Source organism: Staurois parvus, unplaced genomic scaffold (assembly GCF_062004578.1).
Source record: "Staurois parvus isolate SC_StPar_1 unplaced genomic scaffold, SC_StPar_1.0 ptg001181l, whole genome shotgun sequence".
Lineage (NCBI taxonomy): Eukaryota > Metazoa > Chordata > Amphibia > Anura > Ranidae > Staurois > Staurois parvus.
In genome coordinates, this window is record NW_028318977.1 from 1,061,652 (window position 1) to 1,082,766 (window position 21,115).

The 21,115-nt window shown below is 54.3% G+C and overlaps 1 protein-coding gene across 1 annotated transcript; it reads left to right on the plus strand.

The window, feature by feature from the left end:
• The first annotated feature begins 15 nt into the window (after nt 1–15).
• GPN1 (GPN-loop GTPase 1) lies at nt 16–18,518 on the plus strand. Its single transcript, XM_089659679.1, is given in 15 exon segments — nt 16–172; nt 429–522; nt 2,160–2,199; nt 4,881–4,947; nt 5,177–5,214; nt 6,263–6,341; nt 6,574–6,668; nt 7,646–7,679; nt 7,681–7,692; nt 10,072–10,218; nt 10,334–10,416; nt 15,223–15,262; nt 15,355–15,445; nt 15,603–15,701; nt 18,197–18,518. Coding segments are annotated over 15 exon segments (1,095 nt in total). The 5' UTR covers nt 16–82; the 3' UTR covers nt 18,283–18,518.
• Nucleotides 18,519–21,115: the final 2,597 nt, after the last annotated feature.

Here is a 21,115-nt window from a genome sequence, read left to right on the forward strand (position 1 = left end):
TCTCCGCCCCCGGCTGTCAGCGGTGTTTGCTGTAAATAAAGCTGTGTGTTGACGGAAGTGCCGGGTGAAGTGGAGGAGTAAGATGGCGGAGGGTGGAGGAGAGGATGGCGGGTCCCCGCTATGTATGATCGTGCTGGGCATGGCGGGCTCCGGGAAGACCACCTTCACTCAGGTAGATGTGAGGGGGGAGGGGAGGAGTCCTGTGTGTGTCCCCGCCCCCGCTCCTCTGTAGACCGGTTCTCTTCATACAGATTCACCGGTGGGGGAGGGAAGGAGGACCTGTGCGAGCTCTCCCCGCCCCCTCATGTGACGGCTCTGGACCAATCAGGGAGGGGGCACGTGATCACCGTACCCAGACGTACCGGCTGTTGTAGAATGAAGCACTGTGATTGGCTGGGATGTGACTTTGTTCTCCTCTTCTCCTACAGAGACTCACCTCATATCTCCACGGGAAGAACTGTGCCCCCTACACCATCAACCTGGACCCCGCCGTCCACAACATCCCCTTCCCTGCCAACATAGGTACGTACTACAGTCCCCTCCCCCCCTACGCCATCAACCTGGACCCCGCTGTCCACAACATCCCCTTCCCTGCCAACATAGGTACGTACTACAATCCCCTCCCCCCCTACGCCATCAACCTGGACCCCGCCGTCCACAACATCCCCTTTCCTGCCAACATAGGTACGTACTACAATCCCCTCCCCCCCTACGCCATCAACCTGGACCCCGCCGTCCACAACATCCCCTTCCCTGCCAACATAGGTACGTACTACAATCCCCTCCCCCCTACGCCATCAACCTGGACCCCGCCGTCCACAACATCCCCTTCCCTGCCAACATAGGTACGTACTACAATCCCCTCCCCCCTACGCCATCAACCTGGGCCCCGCCGTCCACAACATCCCCCTCCCTGCCAACATAGGTACGTACTACAATCCCCTCCCCCCTACGCCATCAACCTGGACCCCGCCGTCCACAACATCCCCTTCCCTGCCAACATAGGTACGTACTACAATCCCCTCCCCCCCCTACGCCATCAACCTGGACCCCGCCGTCCACAACATCCCCTTCCCTGCCAACATAGGTACGTACTACAATCCCCTCCCCCCTACGCCATCAACCTGGACCCCGCCGTCCACAACATCCCCTTCCCTGCCAACATAGGTACGTACTACAATCCCCTCCCCCCCTACGCCATCAACCTGGGCCCCGCCGTCCACAACATCCCCTTCCCTGCCAACATAGGTACGTACTACAATCCCCTCCCCCCCTACGCCATCAACCTGGGCCCCGCCGTCCACAACATCCCCTTCCCTGCCAATATAGGTACGTACTACAATCCCCTCCCCCCTACGCCATCAACCTGGGCCCCGCCGTCCACAACATCCCCCTCCCCGCCAACATAGGTATGTACTACAATCCCCTCCCCCCTACGCCATCAACCTGGACCCCGCCGTCCACAACATCCCCCTCCCCGCCAACATAGGTACGTACTACAATCCCCTCCCCCCTACGCCATCAACCTGGACCCCGCCGTCCACAACATCCCCTTCCCTGCCAACATAGGTACGTACTACAATCCCCTCCCCCCCTACGCCATCAACCTGGGCCCCGCCGTCCACAACATCCCCTTCCCTGCCAACACAGGTACGTACTACAATCCCCTCCCCCTTGCACCATCAACCTGGACCCCGCCGTCCACAACATCCCCTTCCCCGCCAACACAGGTACGTACTACAATCTCCTCCCCCCTACACCATCAACCTGGACCCCGTCGTCCACAACATCCCCTTCCCCGCCAACACAGGTACGTACTACAATCCCCTCCCCCTTGCACCATCAACCTGGACCCCGCCGTCCACAACATCCCCTTCCCCGCCAACACAGGTACGTACTACAATCTCCTCCCCCCTACACCATCAACCTGGACCCCGTCGTCCACAACATCCCCTTCCCCGCCAACACAGGTACGTACTACAATCCCCTCCCCCTACACCATCAACCTGGACCCCCCCCCCCGTTCACCAGATCCCCTCCCCCACCTCCACAGTACTGTATGCCCCTCCCCCACCAACATGGCTCCCTATAGGTGGTAGTAGACGGGTAGGCGTGGGCTCCCAGCAGGCAGTAATGATGGTCTCTGTGTCTCTCTGCAGATATCCGGGACACTGTGAACTACAAGGAGGTGATGAAGCAGTATCCTCACCACAGAGGGGGGGGGTATGACAGGGGACACCTGGGAAGGGGGGTTCACGGGGACACGGGCACAAAGGGGGGCTGTCAGTGGGACAGATGGGGGAAGCAGGTGTCCATGGGGGCACAGGGGGGGGTGTTCATGGTGACAAGGGCACAGAGAGGGGCTGTCAATGGGGACAGATATGGGGGAGGGGGGCTGTACTGGGGGACACGAGGGGTCTTTCTATGGGGACACGGGCACAGAGAGGGGCTGTCAATGGGTACATGGTGGGGGGGAATGTCTATGGGGACACGGGCACAGAGAGGGGCTGTCAATGGGGACATGGTGGGGGGGGGGGGTATGTCTATGGGGACACGGGCACAGAGAGAGGCTGTCAATGGGGACATGGTGGGGGGGGGGGGGTATGTCTATGGGGACACGGGCACAGAGAGGGGCTGTCAATGGGTACATGGTGGGGGGGTATGTCTATGGGGACACGGGCACAGAGAGGGGCTGTCAATGGGTACATGGTGGGGGGGAATGTCTATGGGGACACGGGCACAGAGAGGGGCTGTCAATGGGGACATGGTGGGGGGGGGGGGTATGTCTATGGGGACACGGGCACAGAGAGAGGCTGTCAATGGGGACATGGTGGGGGGGGGGGGTATGTCTATGGGGACACGGGCACAGAGAGAGGCTGTCAATGGGGACATGGTGGGGGGTATGTCTATGGGGACACGGGCACAGAGAGGGGCTGTCAATGGGTACATGGCGGGGGGGGGGGGGTATGTCTATGGGGACACGGGCACAGAGAGGGGCTGTCAATGGGTACATGGCGGGGGGGGGGGTATGTCTATGGGGACACGGGCACAGAGAGGGGCTGTCAATGGGGACATGGCGGGGGGGGGGGGTATGTCTATGGGGACACGGGCACAGAGAGGGGCTGTCAATGGGGACATGGTGGAGGGGGGGTATGTCTATGGGGACACGGGCACAGAGAGGGGCTGTCAATGGGTACATGGTGGGGGGGTATGTCTATGGGGACACGGGCACAGAGAGGGGCTGTCAATGGGTACATGGTGGGGGGGTATGTCTATGGGGACACGGGCACAGAGAGGGGCTGTCAATGGGTACATGGTGGGGGGGAATGTCTATGGGGACACGGGCACAGAGAGGGGCTGTCAATGGGTACATGGTGGGGGGGAATGTCTATGGGGACACGGGCACAGAGAGGGGCTGTCAATGGGGACATGGTGGGGGGGGGGGGGTATGTCTATGGGGACACGGGCACAGAGAGAGGCTGTCAATGGGGACATGGTGGGGGGGGGGGGGGTATGTCTATGGGGACACGGGCACAGAGAGAGGCTGTCAATGGGGACATGGTGGGGGGTATGTCTATGGGGACACGGGCACAGAGAGGGGCTGTCAATGGGTACATGGCGGGGGGGGGGGGGGTATGTCTATGGGGACACGGGCACAGAGAGGGGCTGTCAATGGGTACATGGCGGGGGGGGGGTATGTCTATGGGGACACGGGCACAGAGAGGGGCTGTCAATGGGGACATGGCGGGGGGGGGGGGTATGTCTATGGGGACACGGGCACAGAGAGGGGCTGTCAATGGGGACATGGTGGAGGGGGGGTATGTCTATGGGGACACGGGCACAGAGAGGGGCTGTCAATGGGTACATGGTGGGGGGGTATGTCTATGGGGACACGGGCACAGAGAGGGGCTGTCAATGGGTACATGGTGGGGGGGTATGTCTATGGGGACACGGGCACAGAGAGGGGCTGTCAATGGGTACATGGTTGGGGGGGGTATGTCTATGGGGACACGGGCACAGAGAGGGGCTGTCAATGGGGACATGGGGGGGTATGTCTATGGGGACACGGGCACAGAGAGGGGCTGTCAATGGGGACATGGTGGGGGGGGGGGGTATGTCTATGGGGACACGGGCACAGAGAGAGGCTGTCAATGGGGATATGGTGGGGGGTATGTCTATGGGGACACGGGCACAGAGAGGGGCTGTCAATGGGTACATGGCGGGGGGGGGGGGGGTATGTCTATGGGGACACGGGCACAGAGAGGGGCTGTCAATGGGTACATGGCGGGGGGGGGGTATGTCTATGGGGACACGGGCACAGAGAGGGGCTGTCAATGGGGACATGGCGGGGGGGGGGGTATGTCTATGGGGACACGGGCACAGAGAGGGGCTGTCAATGGGGACATGGTGGAGGGGGGGTATGTCTATGGGGACACGGGCACAGAGAGGGGCTGTCAATGGGTACATGGTGGGGGGGTATGTCTATGGGGACACGGGCACAGAGAGGGGCTGTCAATGGGTACATGGTGGGGGGGTATGTCTATGGGGACACGGGCACAGAGAGGGGCTGTCAATGGGTACATGGTTGGGGGGGGTATGTCTATGGGGACACGGGCACAGAGAGGGGCTGTCAATGGGGACATGGGGGGGTATGTCTATGGGGACACGGGCACAGAGAGGGGCTGTCAATGGGTACATGGTGGGGGGGTATGTCTATGGGGACACGGGCACAGAGAGGGGCTGTCAATGGGGACAGAGATGGGTACATGGGGGGAGGGGGGCTGTACAGAGGGATGGGGGGTATCTATGGGAACACGGCACAGGGGGGGCATGTCTGGTGTGTGTGTTCGGTCAGTGTTGGTTTCCTGAGCTCTCCCCAGATATGGACTGGGACCGAACGGTGGGATTGTCACGGCCCTCAACCTCTTTGCGACGCGTTTCGATCAGGTGAGTGTACCCCCCCATCCCCCACCTTGGTTCTTCCATTCTCTGCACCCCTGTCCCTTTTATAAGATGTCTAGTTTCCTTTCCTCAGGACCCCCATAGTAGTCACCTGTGTAGGCCGGGGGGACAGTTTCAAGGGTTTTTTTTGTTTTTTTTTTTTGTTCCTTGGGGTGACGTTCCTTTGATGTGATTGGTTTCCTGGAGTCACATGGTAATGGTGATCTTGTTCCAGGTGGTGAAGTTCATCGAGAAGAGGCAGAAGAACTGTCGGTGAGTGATCCACCAAAACCGGAGGGCCTTCTTACACTCAACACAATTGCTTGCTGCTGTCTGCTTTTCTTCATGGCCTGCTCAGGGGCTGGCAATGGAGGAGGGAGGGTGGTCTGCTTGGGGGCTGACTACGGAGGAGGGAGGGCAGGTGGCGGCCTGCTCAGGGGCTGGCAATGGGGGAGGGCGGGTGGCCTGCTCGGGCTGGCAATGGGGGAGGGCGGGCGGCCTGCTCGGGGGCTGGCAACGGAGGAGGGAGGGCGGGCAGCCTGCCTGCTTGGGGGCTGGAAACGGGGGAGGGAGGGCGGCCTGTTCGGGGGCTGGAAACGGGGGAGGGAGGGCGGCCTGTTCGGGGGCTGGCAACGGAGGAGGGAGGGAGGGCGGCCTGTTCGGGGGTTGGCAACAGAGGAGGGAGTGCGGCCTATTCGGGAGCTGGCAACGGAGGAGGGAGGGTGGGCGGCCTGCCTGCTCGGGGGCTGGCAACGGAGGTGGGCGGGCGGCCTACTTGGGGGCTGGCAACGGAGGAGGGTGGGAGGGCGGCCTCTTCGGGGGCTGGCAACAGAGGAGGGCTGGCGGCCTGCTCGGGGGCTGGCAAGGGAGGGGGGCAGGCGGCCTGCTCGGGGGCTGGCAATGGAGGAGGGAGGGCAGGTGGCCTGCCTGCTCGGGGGGGGGGGGGGGGCTGGGGAGGGAGGGAGGGAGAGCAGCCTGCTCGGGGGCTGGCAACGGAGGCGGGCGGCGTGCTCAGGTGGCTGAGGTAGGTGCGCTGCTCGGGGGTGGGCACTGGATGTTGTAGAGAACCCAGGATGTCATGTGACCACCTAAAAAGGATTTTAAAGATTTCTGGAAAAAGTGGGAGGGGAAGTAGGGGAGGCTGGTTAGCCTGGTTTTGGGCATTTCCTATTGGCTTCTGTCTGCTGGCAGGCAGAATAGAATTTAGAATGTGATGATTTGCTCCTCCCATGTGCCCGCCCTAGCGGAGCTGCTGCCATTTTCTGATGTCCTTGTCACACTGGTAGACCGTCCTCTGACTATACTTCTCTCCATCCTGTAGGTACGTTGTGATCGACACCCCGGGGCAGATCGAAGTCTTCACATGGTCGGCCTCCGGAGCCATTATTACAGAAGCCTTGGTGAGTTCCAGGGGGAGCCCCTCCCATTGTGGTTAGGTCATCACTGGGTCCCTGTGCTACTCTATGCAACGTGGTAAGGGAAGGATGGACATCAGATTGAAAGGGGCCCCAGCCAGGACCACTGTCTGCAGTGAAATCTCTGGGCTTCCTCCTGATCTGGGTCGGGTCTTTGCTTTGTGCTCCGCTATCGGTGAATATTGTGCTCTGTGCTGATGGCTGCGCTCTCCTCCAGGCCTCCTCCTTCCCCTCTGTGGTGGTCTATGTGATGGATACCTCACGCAGCGTCAACCCCGTCACCTTCATGTCCAACATGCTGTACGCCTGCAGGTGAGTGTAAAGATGGGGGGGCGCAGGTGACACGGGATGGCAGCATGGAGGGAAGGGGGGGCACACTGTGGTAACAGTGCTGAGCTGTGGTGCGGAAGTTGGGGGGTGATGATGGAGGGAAGGGGGGGGGGTGATGTGATGGTGGAGGGAAGGGTGGGGGGTGCGTGCTAAAATTGCAGAGGGAAGGGGTAGTGAGAGAAGGGTGGAGGGAGGAGTGGGGGGTGTGTGTTATAATTGCGGAGGGAAGGGTGGGCGGTGATAGAGGGAAGGGTGTGGGGTGCGTGCTATAATTATGGAGGGGTGGGGGGGTTGATGGCGGAGGGAAGGGGGGGGTGATGGCGGAGGGAAGGGGGGGGTGATGGTGGAGGGAAGGGGGAGGGTGCGTGCTGTGATGGTGGAGGGAAGGGTGGGGGGTGCGTGCTATAATTGCAGAGGGAAGGGGGGGGTGATGGCAGTGCAGAGAGAAGGGGGGGGGGGGGGGTGATGGCAGTGCAGAGAGAAGGGGGGGGTGATGGCAGTGCAGAGAGAAGGGGGGGTGATGGCAGTGCAGAGGGAAGGGGGGGGTGATGGCAGTGCAGAGGGATTGGGGGGGTGATGGCAGTGCAGAGAGAAGGGGGGGGGATGATGGCAGTGCAGAGAGAAAGGGAGGGGGGGTGATGGCAGCGCAGAGAGAAGGGGGAGGGGGGGTGATGGCAGCGCAGAGAGAAGGGGGAGGGGGGGTGATGGCAGCGCAGAGAGAAGGGGGAGGGGGGGGGTGATGGCAGCGCAGAGAGAAGGGGGAGGGGGGGTGATGGCAGCGCAGAGGGAAAGGGGGAGGGAATGGGGGGTGACGTGATGGCAGGGCGGAGGGAAGGGGGGTTGGCGGTGTGGAGGAAAGGGGGGGGGGGGTGATGATGGTGTGGAGGAGGGGGGGGGAGGAGGGGGTTGGGCTGCGAATGATGTCACAGAAATATGTGCTGTGTCTTCTTCTCTTCCAGCATCATGTATAAGACCAAGCTGCCCTTCATTGTTTGTCATGAACAAGGTGGGTATTACATGTTGGACCCCATAGGACTCGTGGTAACCCGCAGTCTGTACTCCTGTTGTCACCTCGTAGAGGGGAAGAGGTTCAGGCAGAGTGATTGAGGGTCCTCAGGATGGGCTCCTATGTGTTGTATCTGGTGGTGGGGATGGCATTACGGCCGTACAATGGAGGGTCCTCGGGATGGTCTCCTATGTGTTGTTATCTGGTGGTGGGATGGCATTACGGCCATACAATGGAGGGTCCTTAGGATGGTCTCCTATGTGCTGTATCTGGTGGTGGGGATGGCATTTACGGCCGTACAATGGAGGGTCCTCGGGATGGTCTCCTATGTGCTGTATCTGGTGGTGGGGATGGCATTACGGCCGTGCAATGGAGGGTCCCCAGGATGGGCTCCTATGTGCTGTAATTTTCAAAATAAGTGAGCGCTTGAAAACAGCTAATATAAAATCCCAAAGTAAAAGAAGAAAACAGCAGCTGAACACCAAAGAGGTACCATATGAACCTTCTCAATAAAATGCATACAAGGGAGAGGTGCAGCGCTAGCTATATGAATATACTTATATATCTGATAAACATACATATAAATCAATAAAAAGTGCTATTAAAGTGCAGAATGGTGACTAAATGATGAATTCAGTCCATAACGTGCTCAGAATTCAGAGAGTCCTTTAAGAGCTCCAATCCCTGGATTCGTGGATGAGGTGAATAAAAGGTAAAATTGCGCACTCACCAAATGCGCAATTCAAATGCGCATTCAAAGCTGATATTCCGAGGTCACCATATGGATCTGGTCAGATCTGGTCACAGAAAGCCCTCCGCCACCTGGTAGTGTACTCCACACTTAGAGGAAAAGGCCGCTCTGCAGATGTAAAGGACTCCCAACAGAGCCCAAAGAACAAAGGAGGCCAAATAGTGTGATACCAGATAGGTAAGGGGTATTTATTCCCAAAAACACACAGTAATATACAGGCAGAGGCAGGAAGGATACTGACCCATACAGTGGATATGTAATGGATGGCCGCCGGGGCCCTCGTGGCGCCGGTCGGCGTGACGTCACACTGCTTGTAGGGAGCGGCTACAAGCAGTGTGACGTCACGCCGACCGGCGCCACGAGGGCCCCGGCGGCCATCCATTACATATCCACTGTATGGGTCAGTATCCTTCCTGCCTCTGCCTGTATATTACTGTGTGTTTTGGGAATAAATACCCCTTACCTATCTGGTATCACACTATTTGGCCTCCTTTGTTCTTTGGGCTCTGTTGGGAGTCCTTTACATCTGCAGAGCGGCCTTTCCTCTAAGTGTGGAGTACACTACCAGGTGGCGGAGGGCTTTCTGTGACCAGATCTGACCAGATCCATATGGTGACCTCGGAATATCAGCTTTGAATGCGCATTTGAATTGCGCATTTGGTGAGTGCGCAATTTTACCTTTTATTCACCTCATCCACGAATCCAGGGATTGGAGCTCTTAAAGGACTCTCTTGAATTCTGAGCACGTTATGGACTGAATTCATCATTTAGTCACCATTCTGCACTTTAATAGCACTTTTTATTGATTTATATGTATGTTTATCAGATATATAAGTATATTCATATAGCTAGCGCTGCACCTCTCCCTTGTATGCATCCTATGTGCTGTGTCTGGTGGTGGGGATGGCATTACGGCCGTACAATGGAGGGTCCTCGGGATGGTCTCCTATGTGTTGTATCTGGTGGTGGGGATGGCATTACGGCCGTACAATGGAGGGTCCTCAGGATGGGCTCCTATGTGCTGTATCTGGTGGTGGGGATGGCATTACGGCCGTACAATGGAGGGTCCTCAGGATGGGCTCCTATGTGCTGTGTCTGGTGGTGGGGATGGCATTACGGCCGTGCAATGGAGGGTCCTCAGGATGGGCTCCTATGTGCTGTATCTGGTGGTGGGGATGGCATTACGGCCGTACAATGGAGGGTCCTCAGGATGGGCTCCTATGTGCTGTGTCTGGTGGTGGGGATGGCATTACGGCCGTGCAATGGAGGGTCCTCAGGATGGGCTCCTATGTGCTGTATCTGGTGGTGGGGATGGCATTACGGCCGTACAATGGAGGGTCCTCAGGATGGTCTCCTATGTGATGTATCTGGTGATGGGGTTCAGGCAGTGTGATGGAGGGTCCCGAGATTGGAGTGCTGTCTATTCTTGTTTCTGTTGGTGGGATTGGGATTACGGCCGTACAATGGAGGGTCTCCAGGATGGTCTTCTGTGTACTTCTCATCTGTGGTGGTGGGGATGGGATTTGTGACGTGCGATAGATGGTCCCCATGATGGGGTCCTATGTATTTCTCTGATGGTGGGGATGGGATCCAGGCAGTAATAATCTACTTTTTTTTTTTTTTTTTAGACAGACATAATCGATCACAGCTTTGCAGTAGAGTGGATGCAGGACTTCGAGACGTTCCAGGACGCTCTGAATCAGGAGACATCGTATGTCAGTAACTTGACGCGATCCATGAGCCTAGTCCTGGATGAGTTCTATAACGCACTGCGGGTAACGTGCTTGTTGTATGGGCATTGTGTGTGCGCCATGTTTGTTTTTGTGTGAGCGGCCAGGCACAATCCTAACACAGTCCTGACACTCCATCTACATTCTTGGCTCTCCTCAGGTGGTTGGCGTGTCGGCAATGACTGGAGCCGGGATGGACGAATTTTTTGTCAAGCTTACAGAAGCAGCGGAAGAATATGAGAAGTGAGTGATACGAGGTGGTCCGTATACGGCAGCCAAACTCGGCAAGGACCCCTTTGGGTATGGGGTACATAATGGGCCTCTTCCTCATTGTCAGGCCCACCACTTGGAGACGCTTTTAACGAGTTTTTGTAAACTACTTTTATAACGAATTTTAAGTAGATCTAGCCAAAAGATTTTTTTTTTTCTTTTTCTTCTTTCCTGTTCTGAGGGACAAAGGAAGTCTTTAAACTTTTGGATTACACAGCCGCCTAGGGGAGGATACAGAAACTGGAAAATAAAATTGTTTGTAGGCCACTCAAAGGTAACCCTTCTTGCTCCCAGCATGGCCTGATCCACCAAATTTAGTAGATCTCCATTTGGCCTTCTGAAGTCTTCCGGCTCAAGGTGTCCTTGCCGCAGTTTTGCAGCAGAACAGATTTCCAGGGGTTTTACTCCCAACTTGTTCACTGTTCCCAAATCCAAAAGGGGGCATCTGCCCCCATCTTGCTCTAAGGCAGTCTTTCTCTACCTTTTTTTACCCTCGGGGAACCCTTAGAATAATTTTCAGGTCTCCAGGGACTCCTATTAACACTAATCCATTGGTGGTCCTTGGGAAAATGCCCCTTACAGTGGTGGTGGTCAGTAGGAAGTTTTCTCCCCTTACAGTGGTGCTCAGAATGTCATCCTTGCATCCATGCCATGTGATCTTGGACCTAGAACTATTCATGTACCATCAGATGGGTGGTGAGGTAGCCACAGCTCAAGGAACCTCCAGCCACCACTTGAAGGAACCTTGGTTGAGAATGTCTGCTCTTAAGGTATTCCACATGGAATCCACCACATCCGTCACGGCCTCCGTTTAAGCAAGGACACTTTCCAGCTTTGAGGATGCTTACTTTCATGTCCCCATCTTTCCAGTACATCAGTTTTTTTAAACCTTTGCTTTGGGTCCCCTTCATGACCAGTTTGTGTTCCTACCCTTCAGTCTCTCATCTGAACCTTTGGGTATTCACAAAGCTGCTGGCACCTGTATCGGCCCTGCTATGTTCTTGTGGCATCCCCATTGTTTTGATATTTAGATGACCTCGTGTTGAGAACAGTCAGCATGGGTTCTGTTGGACAATGTGACTGTATCGATGTTTCAGGTGGATCTGGTACCTGGTAGCTCATGATCTGGAGAATCTGGGTCTAGTCCTGGACACGGCTTAGGCCAGAGTAGTCCTTTGACAGGAGAAACTTTGGACTAGCATGGGAATGCTTAATTCCAGGAATTGACCAACTAAGAATCCTGTGTCTGATGGTGGCCTCTTTCAAAGAGGCTCCATTTGCCCAGTTCCACTCCAGCCCTCAAGAACTCAACTTTCTGTCATGGTGGGACAAGTCCATCTGTCGTTTTTGGAGAGGCTGATTTGTCTGTTGCTGAGGACCAGGGTTTCTCTGGCTTGGTGGCTCAGGCATCCATTTCTGGAATTGAAGTCGTTCCTTTCCATGAGGGCTATCTGTTGGTGCATTGGACTTGGTTGTCAGAGGAGTTCAGTCAAATCTCTCATATCCTGATCAACATCCAGGAATGTCGGCAGCCTCTGCTGCATTGAACCATCCTAATGGATCCTAATCTGATCCAATTTCAGTTGGGAAATGTTTTGGCGGTGCATACCTTGATCATTGGGAAGGAATTAGAAGTCTCGATGAGGCAGCTCCTGTCCAGAGCAGAACTTTACGTGTCGGCCTTGGCAGATGTGTACGTTGCAGATGTAGACAGTTGTCAGATTTCACCACCTGGCAGCGCCTGGTCGGGGTGGTGACCACTTCACCCAGAGGTATCTCTATCAAAGGGGAGGGACACTGGCTGTGGACTTCTTTTATTATTATTATTATACAGGATATATATGGCGCCAACAGTTTGCTCAGCGCTTTACAATATAAAGGGAGACAATACAGTTCAATACAAGAGGGATAGGAGGGCCCTGCTCCTTGGAACTTACCATCTAGGAGGGAGGGGCTGGCGGTACAAAAGGTAGTAACTGTGGGGGATGGACTGGTAGGAGAAGAAGATTCCATTATTAGCTGAGGGCAGGATAGACTTCCCTGAAGAGAGAGGTTTTCAGAGATCGCCTAAAAGTGAGCAGAGTAGGCGATAGTCCTATATATCTGGGTAGAGAGTACCAGAGGATGGGGGAAGCTCTGGAGAAGTCCTGGAGACAAGCATGGGAGGAGGAGACAAGGGAGCTAGAGAGCAGGAGGTTGTGGAAGGAGCGGAGAGTACGGTTTGGGTGATATTTGGAGACAAGATCGGTGATGTAATTTGGGGCAGAGTTATAAATGGCTTTATTAATTAACTGTTAATGGTTTGAATTTTATCCGTCGGGCAATGGGAAGCCAGTGGAGCGATTGGCAGAGAGGGGTGGAGGCCACTGAATGGAGACCAGTGGAGGGATTGGCAGAGAGGGGTAGGGGACACTGAATGGAGGCCAGTGGAGGGATTGGCAGAGAGGGGTGGAGGCCACTGAATGGAGGCCAGTGGAGGGATTGGCAGAGAGGGGTGGAGGCCACTGAATGGAGACCAGTGGAGGGATTGGCAGAGAGGGGTAGGGGACACTGAATGGAGGCCAGTGGAGGGATTGGCAGAGAGGGGTGGAGGCCACTGAATGGAGGCCAGTGGAGGGATTGGCAGAGAGGGGTGGAGGCCACTGAATGGAGACCAGTGGAGGGATTGGCAGAGAGGGGTAGGGGACACTGAATGGAGGCCAGTGGAGGGATTGGCAGAGAGGGGTGGAGGCCACTGAATGGAGGCCAGTGGAGGGATTGGCAGAGAGGGGTGGAGGCCACTGAATGGAGACCAGTGGAGGGATTGGCAGAGAGGGGTAGGGGACACTGAATGGAGGCCAGTGGAGGGATTGGCAGAGAGGGGTGGGGGCCACTGAATGGAGGCCAGTGGAGGGATTGGCAGAGAGGGGTGGAGGCCACTGAATGGAGACCAGTGGAGGGATTGGCAGAGAGGGGTAGGGGACACTGAATGGAGGCCAGTGGAGGGATTGGCAGAGAGGGGTGGAGGCCACTGAATGGAGGCCAGTGGAGGGATTGGCAGAGAGGGGTGGAGGCCACTGAATGGAGACCAGTGGAGGGATTGGCAGAGAGGGGTGGAGGCCAGTGAAGGGATTGGCAGAGAGGAGTGGAGGACACTGAATGGAGGCCAGTGGAGGGATTGGCAGAGAGGGGTGGCAGATACAGAACGGTTAGTAAGGTGGATGAGTCTGGCAGCAGCATTCATGATGGACTGGAGTGGGGATAGCCTGCGATGAGGTCAGCCAATGAGGAGGGAGTTACAATAGTCAAGGCGAGATATAACCAGGGAGTGGATAAGTTGCTTAGTGGTTTCCGAGGTTAGGAACGGTCGTATCCAGGGGCGGACTGACCATTTGAAAACTCGGGCACTGCCCGAGGGCCTGGGGTCAGTAGGGGGCCCCATGAGATGCCCCTGGTACCTTTTTCATAGGCTTTTTTGAGTTTGGGCAAGGACACAGGGGCCCCATGATGCCCTATTGCCCGGGGGCCCCATGAGTTGTCAGTCCGCCCCTGGTCGTATCTTGCAGATGTTGCTGAGGTGAAGTCTACAAGATTTGGACAGTGATTGGATTTGGGGCTGAAAGCCTCCAGCTTCAATAACAAACTCGACAGGTCAGTCTTTAGCTTCTTCCTCATCTGTTTTGTAGGACTGATATAGTAGGGCATTCCAAAGATCCTCCTTGATCCCGACTGGCCCAAGCAAATGTGGAACTCCCGCTTTTGTAAAAATCTTAATGGGTGTTGCCAGTTCACCTGCATTTTCTGTCACCAGGAACTATTTACTATCTTGCTTCATGGTCTTTGGCACTGATGGCATGGCTGATGAAGCCCAGGTTCCAAGAGATGGGGACAACTCCTGAATCTGTGATTCCTATGATGCTGAAATTTGGAGAAGGCTGCTTCCTGCGAGGTCTATTGTTGGACATGGAAAGTTCGCTTTCACTTGGTGCAAGTCTCTGGAGAGTCCACTTGGTGGGATGAATCTTCTCCTTCCTGCAGCTGGCCTTGATAAGCACTTGGCTCTTGGCATGGTCAGAGGGCAGGTTTCCATACTGTTTCAACAACCATTGGCCTCTCACTCCCCGATTAAGACCTGTTGTGGATATTTCAACAACCTATTCGCACTCGGTCCAGCCCGTGAAGGAGTACACAAACGCGTTCATAGAATGGTCTGAGCGTGGGACAGGTTTCCTTGGGAACAGACAGAAAACAAAGGAAAGCTTAAGGGCAGCTTATGTAGCCGGCATATGGTGCTTTTTCCGAGGTTCCCGATCAGGGTGCAGTTCCTTGTGGAGTCTCGGTCTACTCTTGGCTGGCTTGCCAATTGTAGATATTTCTGGCTGACACCATGAAAATCAAACAAAGTGTGCAACTGCATGAGAACAGAAGAGACGGGACTCCGGGTTCTGTCCTCTTATTTTGTACCAGAGATAAGTGGTGGGGTGAGATGTTATTAGAAACCAGCAAGTCGGAGAAGGCCATAAACCTGCAGCTATCTAGGTGGCCTAGACAGATGACCATGCCACCTAATGGTCTCGAGGATCAGGTTCCTAAGACGCACTGCACTAGATCATAGTGTTTTTTGGGCTTTTTGACATCGGGTATCTGTTCCCCAGGTTTACAAAGCCCAGTGTCCAATCCTTTTTGTAGGTGGCAGTATAACCCAACAGTCTCTGAATTCCTGCCTCCCTCAATGAGCTACAAGAAACGTTCCACCTTCCACCATTCTGCTGTAACGTTTTCCCATCTGTTCGTTCACAGAGAGTACCGGCCGGAGTACGAACGTCTGCGCAGAGTTGCGGTATGTTTATCTTTTTATGTGGCCCTGCAGATGGGGAGGGCCCTGTGGGGTTAAAAATTTGTGACATTCTGATCTGTGTTTTCCATTATCAGGAGGAGGAGAAGAGGAAGGAACAGCAGGAGCAGCTGAACAGGCTCCATAGAGATATGGGCTCCGTGCCTCTGGACCCTGGGCACTCCACAGGTAATAAGCGGTGGTTGGAGGACGCTTTTATGTAGGGTGATTTGGTGGTGCTATCTTGACAGGTCCCCTTTGTAACGAGCTGGTTGTAATTGCATGGGGGGGGGGGGGTAGGGTGAAGGTTGTCTTGTAGAAATATCTCATCCTACGTCCTTTGTAGAGGAGGACATGGCAGGTCCATCAGATCTTATCCTGACACGTGGAAATATGGAAGAGGAAGAGCCAGAGGACAGCGACACAGACGACATTGACCACACCGGTGAGACCTTCTCCCTGAATGGGGATCTGTGTGTGTGATACAGCATTGGGGGGGCGAACATTCTGAGCTCAGTAAGGATATGAGATCTCCTCTGATAATATAGGATGGATCAGGATCTACTCCTCTCCAGTTCTCCCACTTTGCAAATAGAGGCACCTCCTTCAGTCCCACCCCCTTTTTGGAAATGTAGGCACCTCCTCCCTCTTTGGGGAAACTAGGTGCCTCCTTCCCCCTTTTTGATAGTTTAGACACCTCTTTCAGACCCACCACCCCTTTGGGAATTTTAGGTACATCCTCCCTCTTCGGAAATTTAGGTACCTCCTTCAACCCCTCCTCACCTTTTGGGAATTTAGGCTCCTCCTCTCTTCAGGAATCTAGGTGCCAACTTTCTCCTTTTTTGGGAATTTAGGTACCTCCTTCAAGCCCATTCCAGCTCCCCCTTGGGAATTTAGGCTCCTCCTTCCCCTTCTGGGAATTTAGGTGCCCCACCACCCCTTTGGGAATTTGGGCACACCCTCTCTCTTTGGAAATTTAGGCATCTCCTTCAAACCAGTTGCCCCCCCCCCCCCCCCCCCCCGGCTGCCTGGGAATTTAGGCACCTCCTTCCTCTTTGAGAATATAGGTGCCTCCTTCCCCCTTTTGGAAATTAGGTACTTCCTTAAACCTCATCCCGCCCCTTATAGAAATTTAGAGGTAGCACCTCTCTATGGCAATCTAGGTGCCTCCTTTCCCCTTTTGAATTTAAGTACCCTCTTCCAAGCCCCCCCCAATCCTTTGGGAATTTGGACACCTCCTCCCTCTTTGGAAATATAGGCATCTCCTTCAAGCCATTTACACAACACCCCCCCCCCCGTTCCTGCTTCCTGGAAAGTTAGGCACCTCTTTCCTCTTTGAGAATATAGGTGTCTCCTTTTCGTTTTTGGGAATTGGGTACCTCCTTAAACCTCAGCCCTCCGCTTTTGGGAATATAGGCACCACTTCTCTTTGGCAATCTAGGTGCCCCTTTTTGAATTTAAGCACCCTCTTTCAAGCCCCCCCCAACCATTTGGGAAATTTGGGTAACTCTTTCCTTCTTTTGAAAATTGGGTACCTCCTTCAAACCCAGCCCCCCACTTTTGGGAATTGAGGCACCTCCTCTTTTTGGCAATCTAGGTGCTTCCTTTCCTCTTTTTGCATTTAAGCTCCCTCTTTCAAGCCCCCCCACAACCCTTTGGGTATTTGGTCTCCTCCTCCCTCTTTGAGAGGTTTAGCCAACTCCTTCCCCTTTTTGGAGATTAGGTACCTCCTTGAACCCCAGGCACCTCCTTGAACCCCCGCACCTCCTTGAACCCGTCACACCTTTTAGGGGAAGTGCCTAAATTCCCAGGAGGAGGAGGAGCCTAAATGTCCAAAGGGTTAGGGGGGGGGGGTTAAAAGACGGTGCCTAAATTTAAAAAAGGGGAATAGAGGCACGTAGATTTGGGAATTTAGGCACCTCCCCTATCTTTTGAGTATCTACATGCCTCCATTCCCCTTTTTTAATTTAGGCACTGTCTTTCAAGCCCCCCCCCCCCCCAACCCTTTGGACATTTAGGCTCCTCCCTCTTTGGGAATTTAGGCACTTACCCTAAAAGGTGTGACGGGTTTAAGGAGGTGCTTACATTCCCAAAAGGTGGGGCGGGGGTTGAAGGAGGTACCTAATCTTCAAAAAGGGGAAGGAGGTGCCTAAATTCCCAATCTTTTGACAATCTACATGCTTCTTGTTCCCTTTTTTTTTTTAATTTAGGCAGTCTTTCAAGCCCCCCCAACCCTTTGGAAATTTAGGCTCCTCCCTCTTTGAGAATCTAGGTGCCTCCTCCCCCCTTTGGAAATTAGGTACCTCCTTAATCCCCAGCCACTCTCATTTTGGAAATTCAGGCACCTCCTTGAACCCCCCTCCCACCTATTGGGAATTTAGGCACCTCCTCTCTCTTTGGGAATCTAGGTGCCTCCTTTCTCCCTTGGGAATTTAGGCAGCACCTTACTGTTTGGGAATCTAGGTGCCTCCTTCAGTCCCTGCCCCACCTTTGGGAATTAAGGAGCCTCATCGCTCTTTTGGAATCTAGATGTCTCCTTTATACCCACCAACCCCCCCCCCCCCCCCCCCCCCCCGCCCCACCTTTTGGAAATTTTAGATGCCTCACTCCATATGACCTTTTTAGTGAGTTTAAAAATCCAGGTGGGTAAGGACTTCAATGACAAATATTACATCTGCACTGTGGGTGCCTCACTGACAATTTATGTACTTGAGCTATGAGACCGCTGCAGTGAGGGGTGTCATACAGGGAAGGGTGTCATGAGAGATCCAAGTCCCTGCCTTCCTTTGCCTCTATTATCACTGTGATGCAATGGGGCCATGCCAGACGGGTGAAGGCGATGTCTCTCTGCCTTTGTTTTGGAAAGCTGAGCACCATGGAGTCTACCTGGATCTGCACCGTATGTATATATAATCTTCCATATTATCTCCCCCCCCGCAGTGGCCGAGACCCGACTGGAGGAACCGGCTTTCCAGAACTTCCTGCAGCAGACAAAGAGCAAGTATCGGGAGAAGATAGAGAAGTGATGGCGGCTCGGTGTGGTCAGTGAGGAGCCCCAATGAGAGACCATATCGCCCCCTCTGGATCCAGGCTATGAAGAGTGAAAAAGCATCAGCCTCTGTGACTTGCGCTATTTTTGCGTTGCTGCTGCCGATGTGCGATTGGTCAGCTTGAGCTCTGCCCTGGATGATGCTTTTACTTGCTGTGTGATAATTACCAGAACTGTTTATTTCTATACAATATATTATTCCTGGTTTTGTAATCGTCTCAGTATTGTTTTATGTGTTGGCTACAGAACATGGAAGGAGTGACCCCTCCCCCCATATGGTATTTTATGAAAGGACATGAGTGACACCTGCTGACAATAGTAGGCACTACACTAGATTGTGTAACAAGGGACAGAGGTGACCTCTGCTGCCAGTGGCAGGTACTACGAGGTGACGTGGAAGGGACAGGAGTGACCACCTGCTGCCAGTGGCAAATACTACATGGTACTGGGCAATGAGAGGCAGGAGTGACCCCCCCCCCTCCCCCCCCTGCTGCCAGTGGCAGGTACTACATGGTACTGGGCAACGAGGGGCAGAAGTGACCACCTGCTGCCAGTGGCAGGTACTACATGGCCCAGGGCAACGAGGGGTAGAAGTGACCACCTGCTGCCAGTGGCAGGTACTACATGGCCCAGGGCAACGAGGGGCAGGAGTGACCACCTGCTGCCAGTGGCAGATACTACATGGCCCAGTGCAACGAGGGGCAGGAGTGACCACCTGCTGCCAGTGGCAGGTACTACATGGCCCAGGGCAACGAGGGGCAGGAGTTACCACCTGCTGCCAGTGGCAGGTACTACATGGCCCAGGGCAACGAGGGGCAGGAGTGACCACCTGCTGCCAGTGGCAGGTACTACATGGTACTGGGCAATGAGAGGCAGGAGTGACCCCCTGCTGCCAGTGGCAGGTACTACATGGCCCAGTGCAACGAGGGGCAGGAGTGACCACCTGCTGCCAGTGGCAGGTACTACATGGCCCAGTGCAACGAGGGGCAGGAGTGACCCCCTGCTGCCAGTGGCAGGTACTACATGGCCCAGTGCAATGAGGGGCAGGAGTGACCCCCTGCCGCCAGTGGCAGGTATTACATGGCACTGGGCAACGAGAGGCGGCAGTGACCCCTGCTGCCAATGGCAGGTATTACATGGCCCTGGGCAATGAGGAGCAGGAGTGACTCCTGCTGTCAACAGTAGGTACTACACCACACCATGTAACGAGACAGGAGTTACACTTGATGGCAAGGGCAGGTACTACATTGCACCCTGCACTGAGGAACAGTAATAACTCCTGCTGGTAGCAGTAGCTAGCACATTGCATCTATAAGGAGACGGGTGACTCCAGCGTGCCAGCAGTGGTTACAGCACTTATCCAACATATAGCTAGAGTTATCTCTGCACCATCCACGGTCAGGATGGCACTGGGCAATGAGGGGCATGAGTGACCCCTGAGTGGACATAATTTGATATTGGAAAACAAGGGCTAGGCAAGAGTCAGTTACTGGTACTTGAACCCTGCCCCACACCCAGTGTGCAGTCCCTCTGAGGGTTCTGGCCAGCATGATTGTATATGGCAACCTGTGCAAACATTTTCTGAAGTGCTGTCAAGGTATGATAGAAGACTTTTACAAACCCTTTGTAACATCTTAAAAATTTGAAAGAAAAAAAAAAAGTGATTGTTGAGAAGCGGGCGGAGTGCCCCTACAGGTTCCGTGCTGTGCAGAGTGGGTGTTGGGTAGGATAAGTGACTGGGACTACACATTGTGCTCTGATACAGTAATGCTAGAAAGGGGAAGACACCAATTCCATTCCAAATTGTGATAGGGTGTCACCACAGGGATCTGCTATGAGGTCCATGATGTTCTGAACTCAACAGTATGTCCACAGTGAAAGCCTGCGGGGCGCTATTCAACCCAAGAATGCTGGGACATCTAGTGCAGAGGCTGGCTCTGGAGGAAAGGGGACTATTGCAATCTTGAGGTTGGCACTTATGAAAATTGGTTATTTAATTTGCAGATGCCACTAACAGTCACCTGGAGCCAGGGGCGGACTGACCATTTGGAAGAGTCAGTAGGGGGCCCCATGAGATGCCCATGGTACCTTTGTCATAGGCTTTTTTGATTTTAGGCAAGGACACAGGGGCCCCATGATTTACTATTGCCCGGGGGCCCCATGAGTTGTCAGTCCGCCCCTGCCTGGAGCATGCCATTTGTTACATGATATTCTTGTATAAAGATACAGCTAGCCTGTAACTAGGATGACTTTTCAGTATTTCATGACATAGCTCATTTTATACCCAGTGATGTCATCACAGGCTCTCTGTGCTTCTCTATGCAATGGCTGGTAGGGTGCTGTACATAGCGTCCTGAAACATCTCAGTACTTCTCTCAAGAACCCCTCAGTGCTAATGCAAATAGTGGCTGGTTCTTGGGGGAATTTATACAAATGTCATTGCCTTGATGGGTGGATGGCGACCTGCCATCCTAGGCAGGCTCTATTTGCATGAAAGCCCAACTAGGTAACGCCCACATGTGATGCTGAGCTCTTGCATGGCACATAGGAAGGGGTTTCCCTAAATCTATAACTAGGTTGGGAAAGTGACAGGGTCTCTTTAACCGCTTCCATGCCACCCTATAACAGAAATACTGCACAGGTGCGCAAAATCGTGTATACAGGTAGGTCCATATATATTTGGTCACAGGCACAATTTTTATAATTTTGGCTGTGTCACCAGAATACATTAAAATCAAACAATCCAAATGCATTTGAAGTGCAGATTTTCAGCTTTAATTCAAGGGGTTGAACATAAATATCAAGTACAC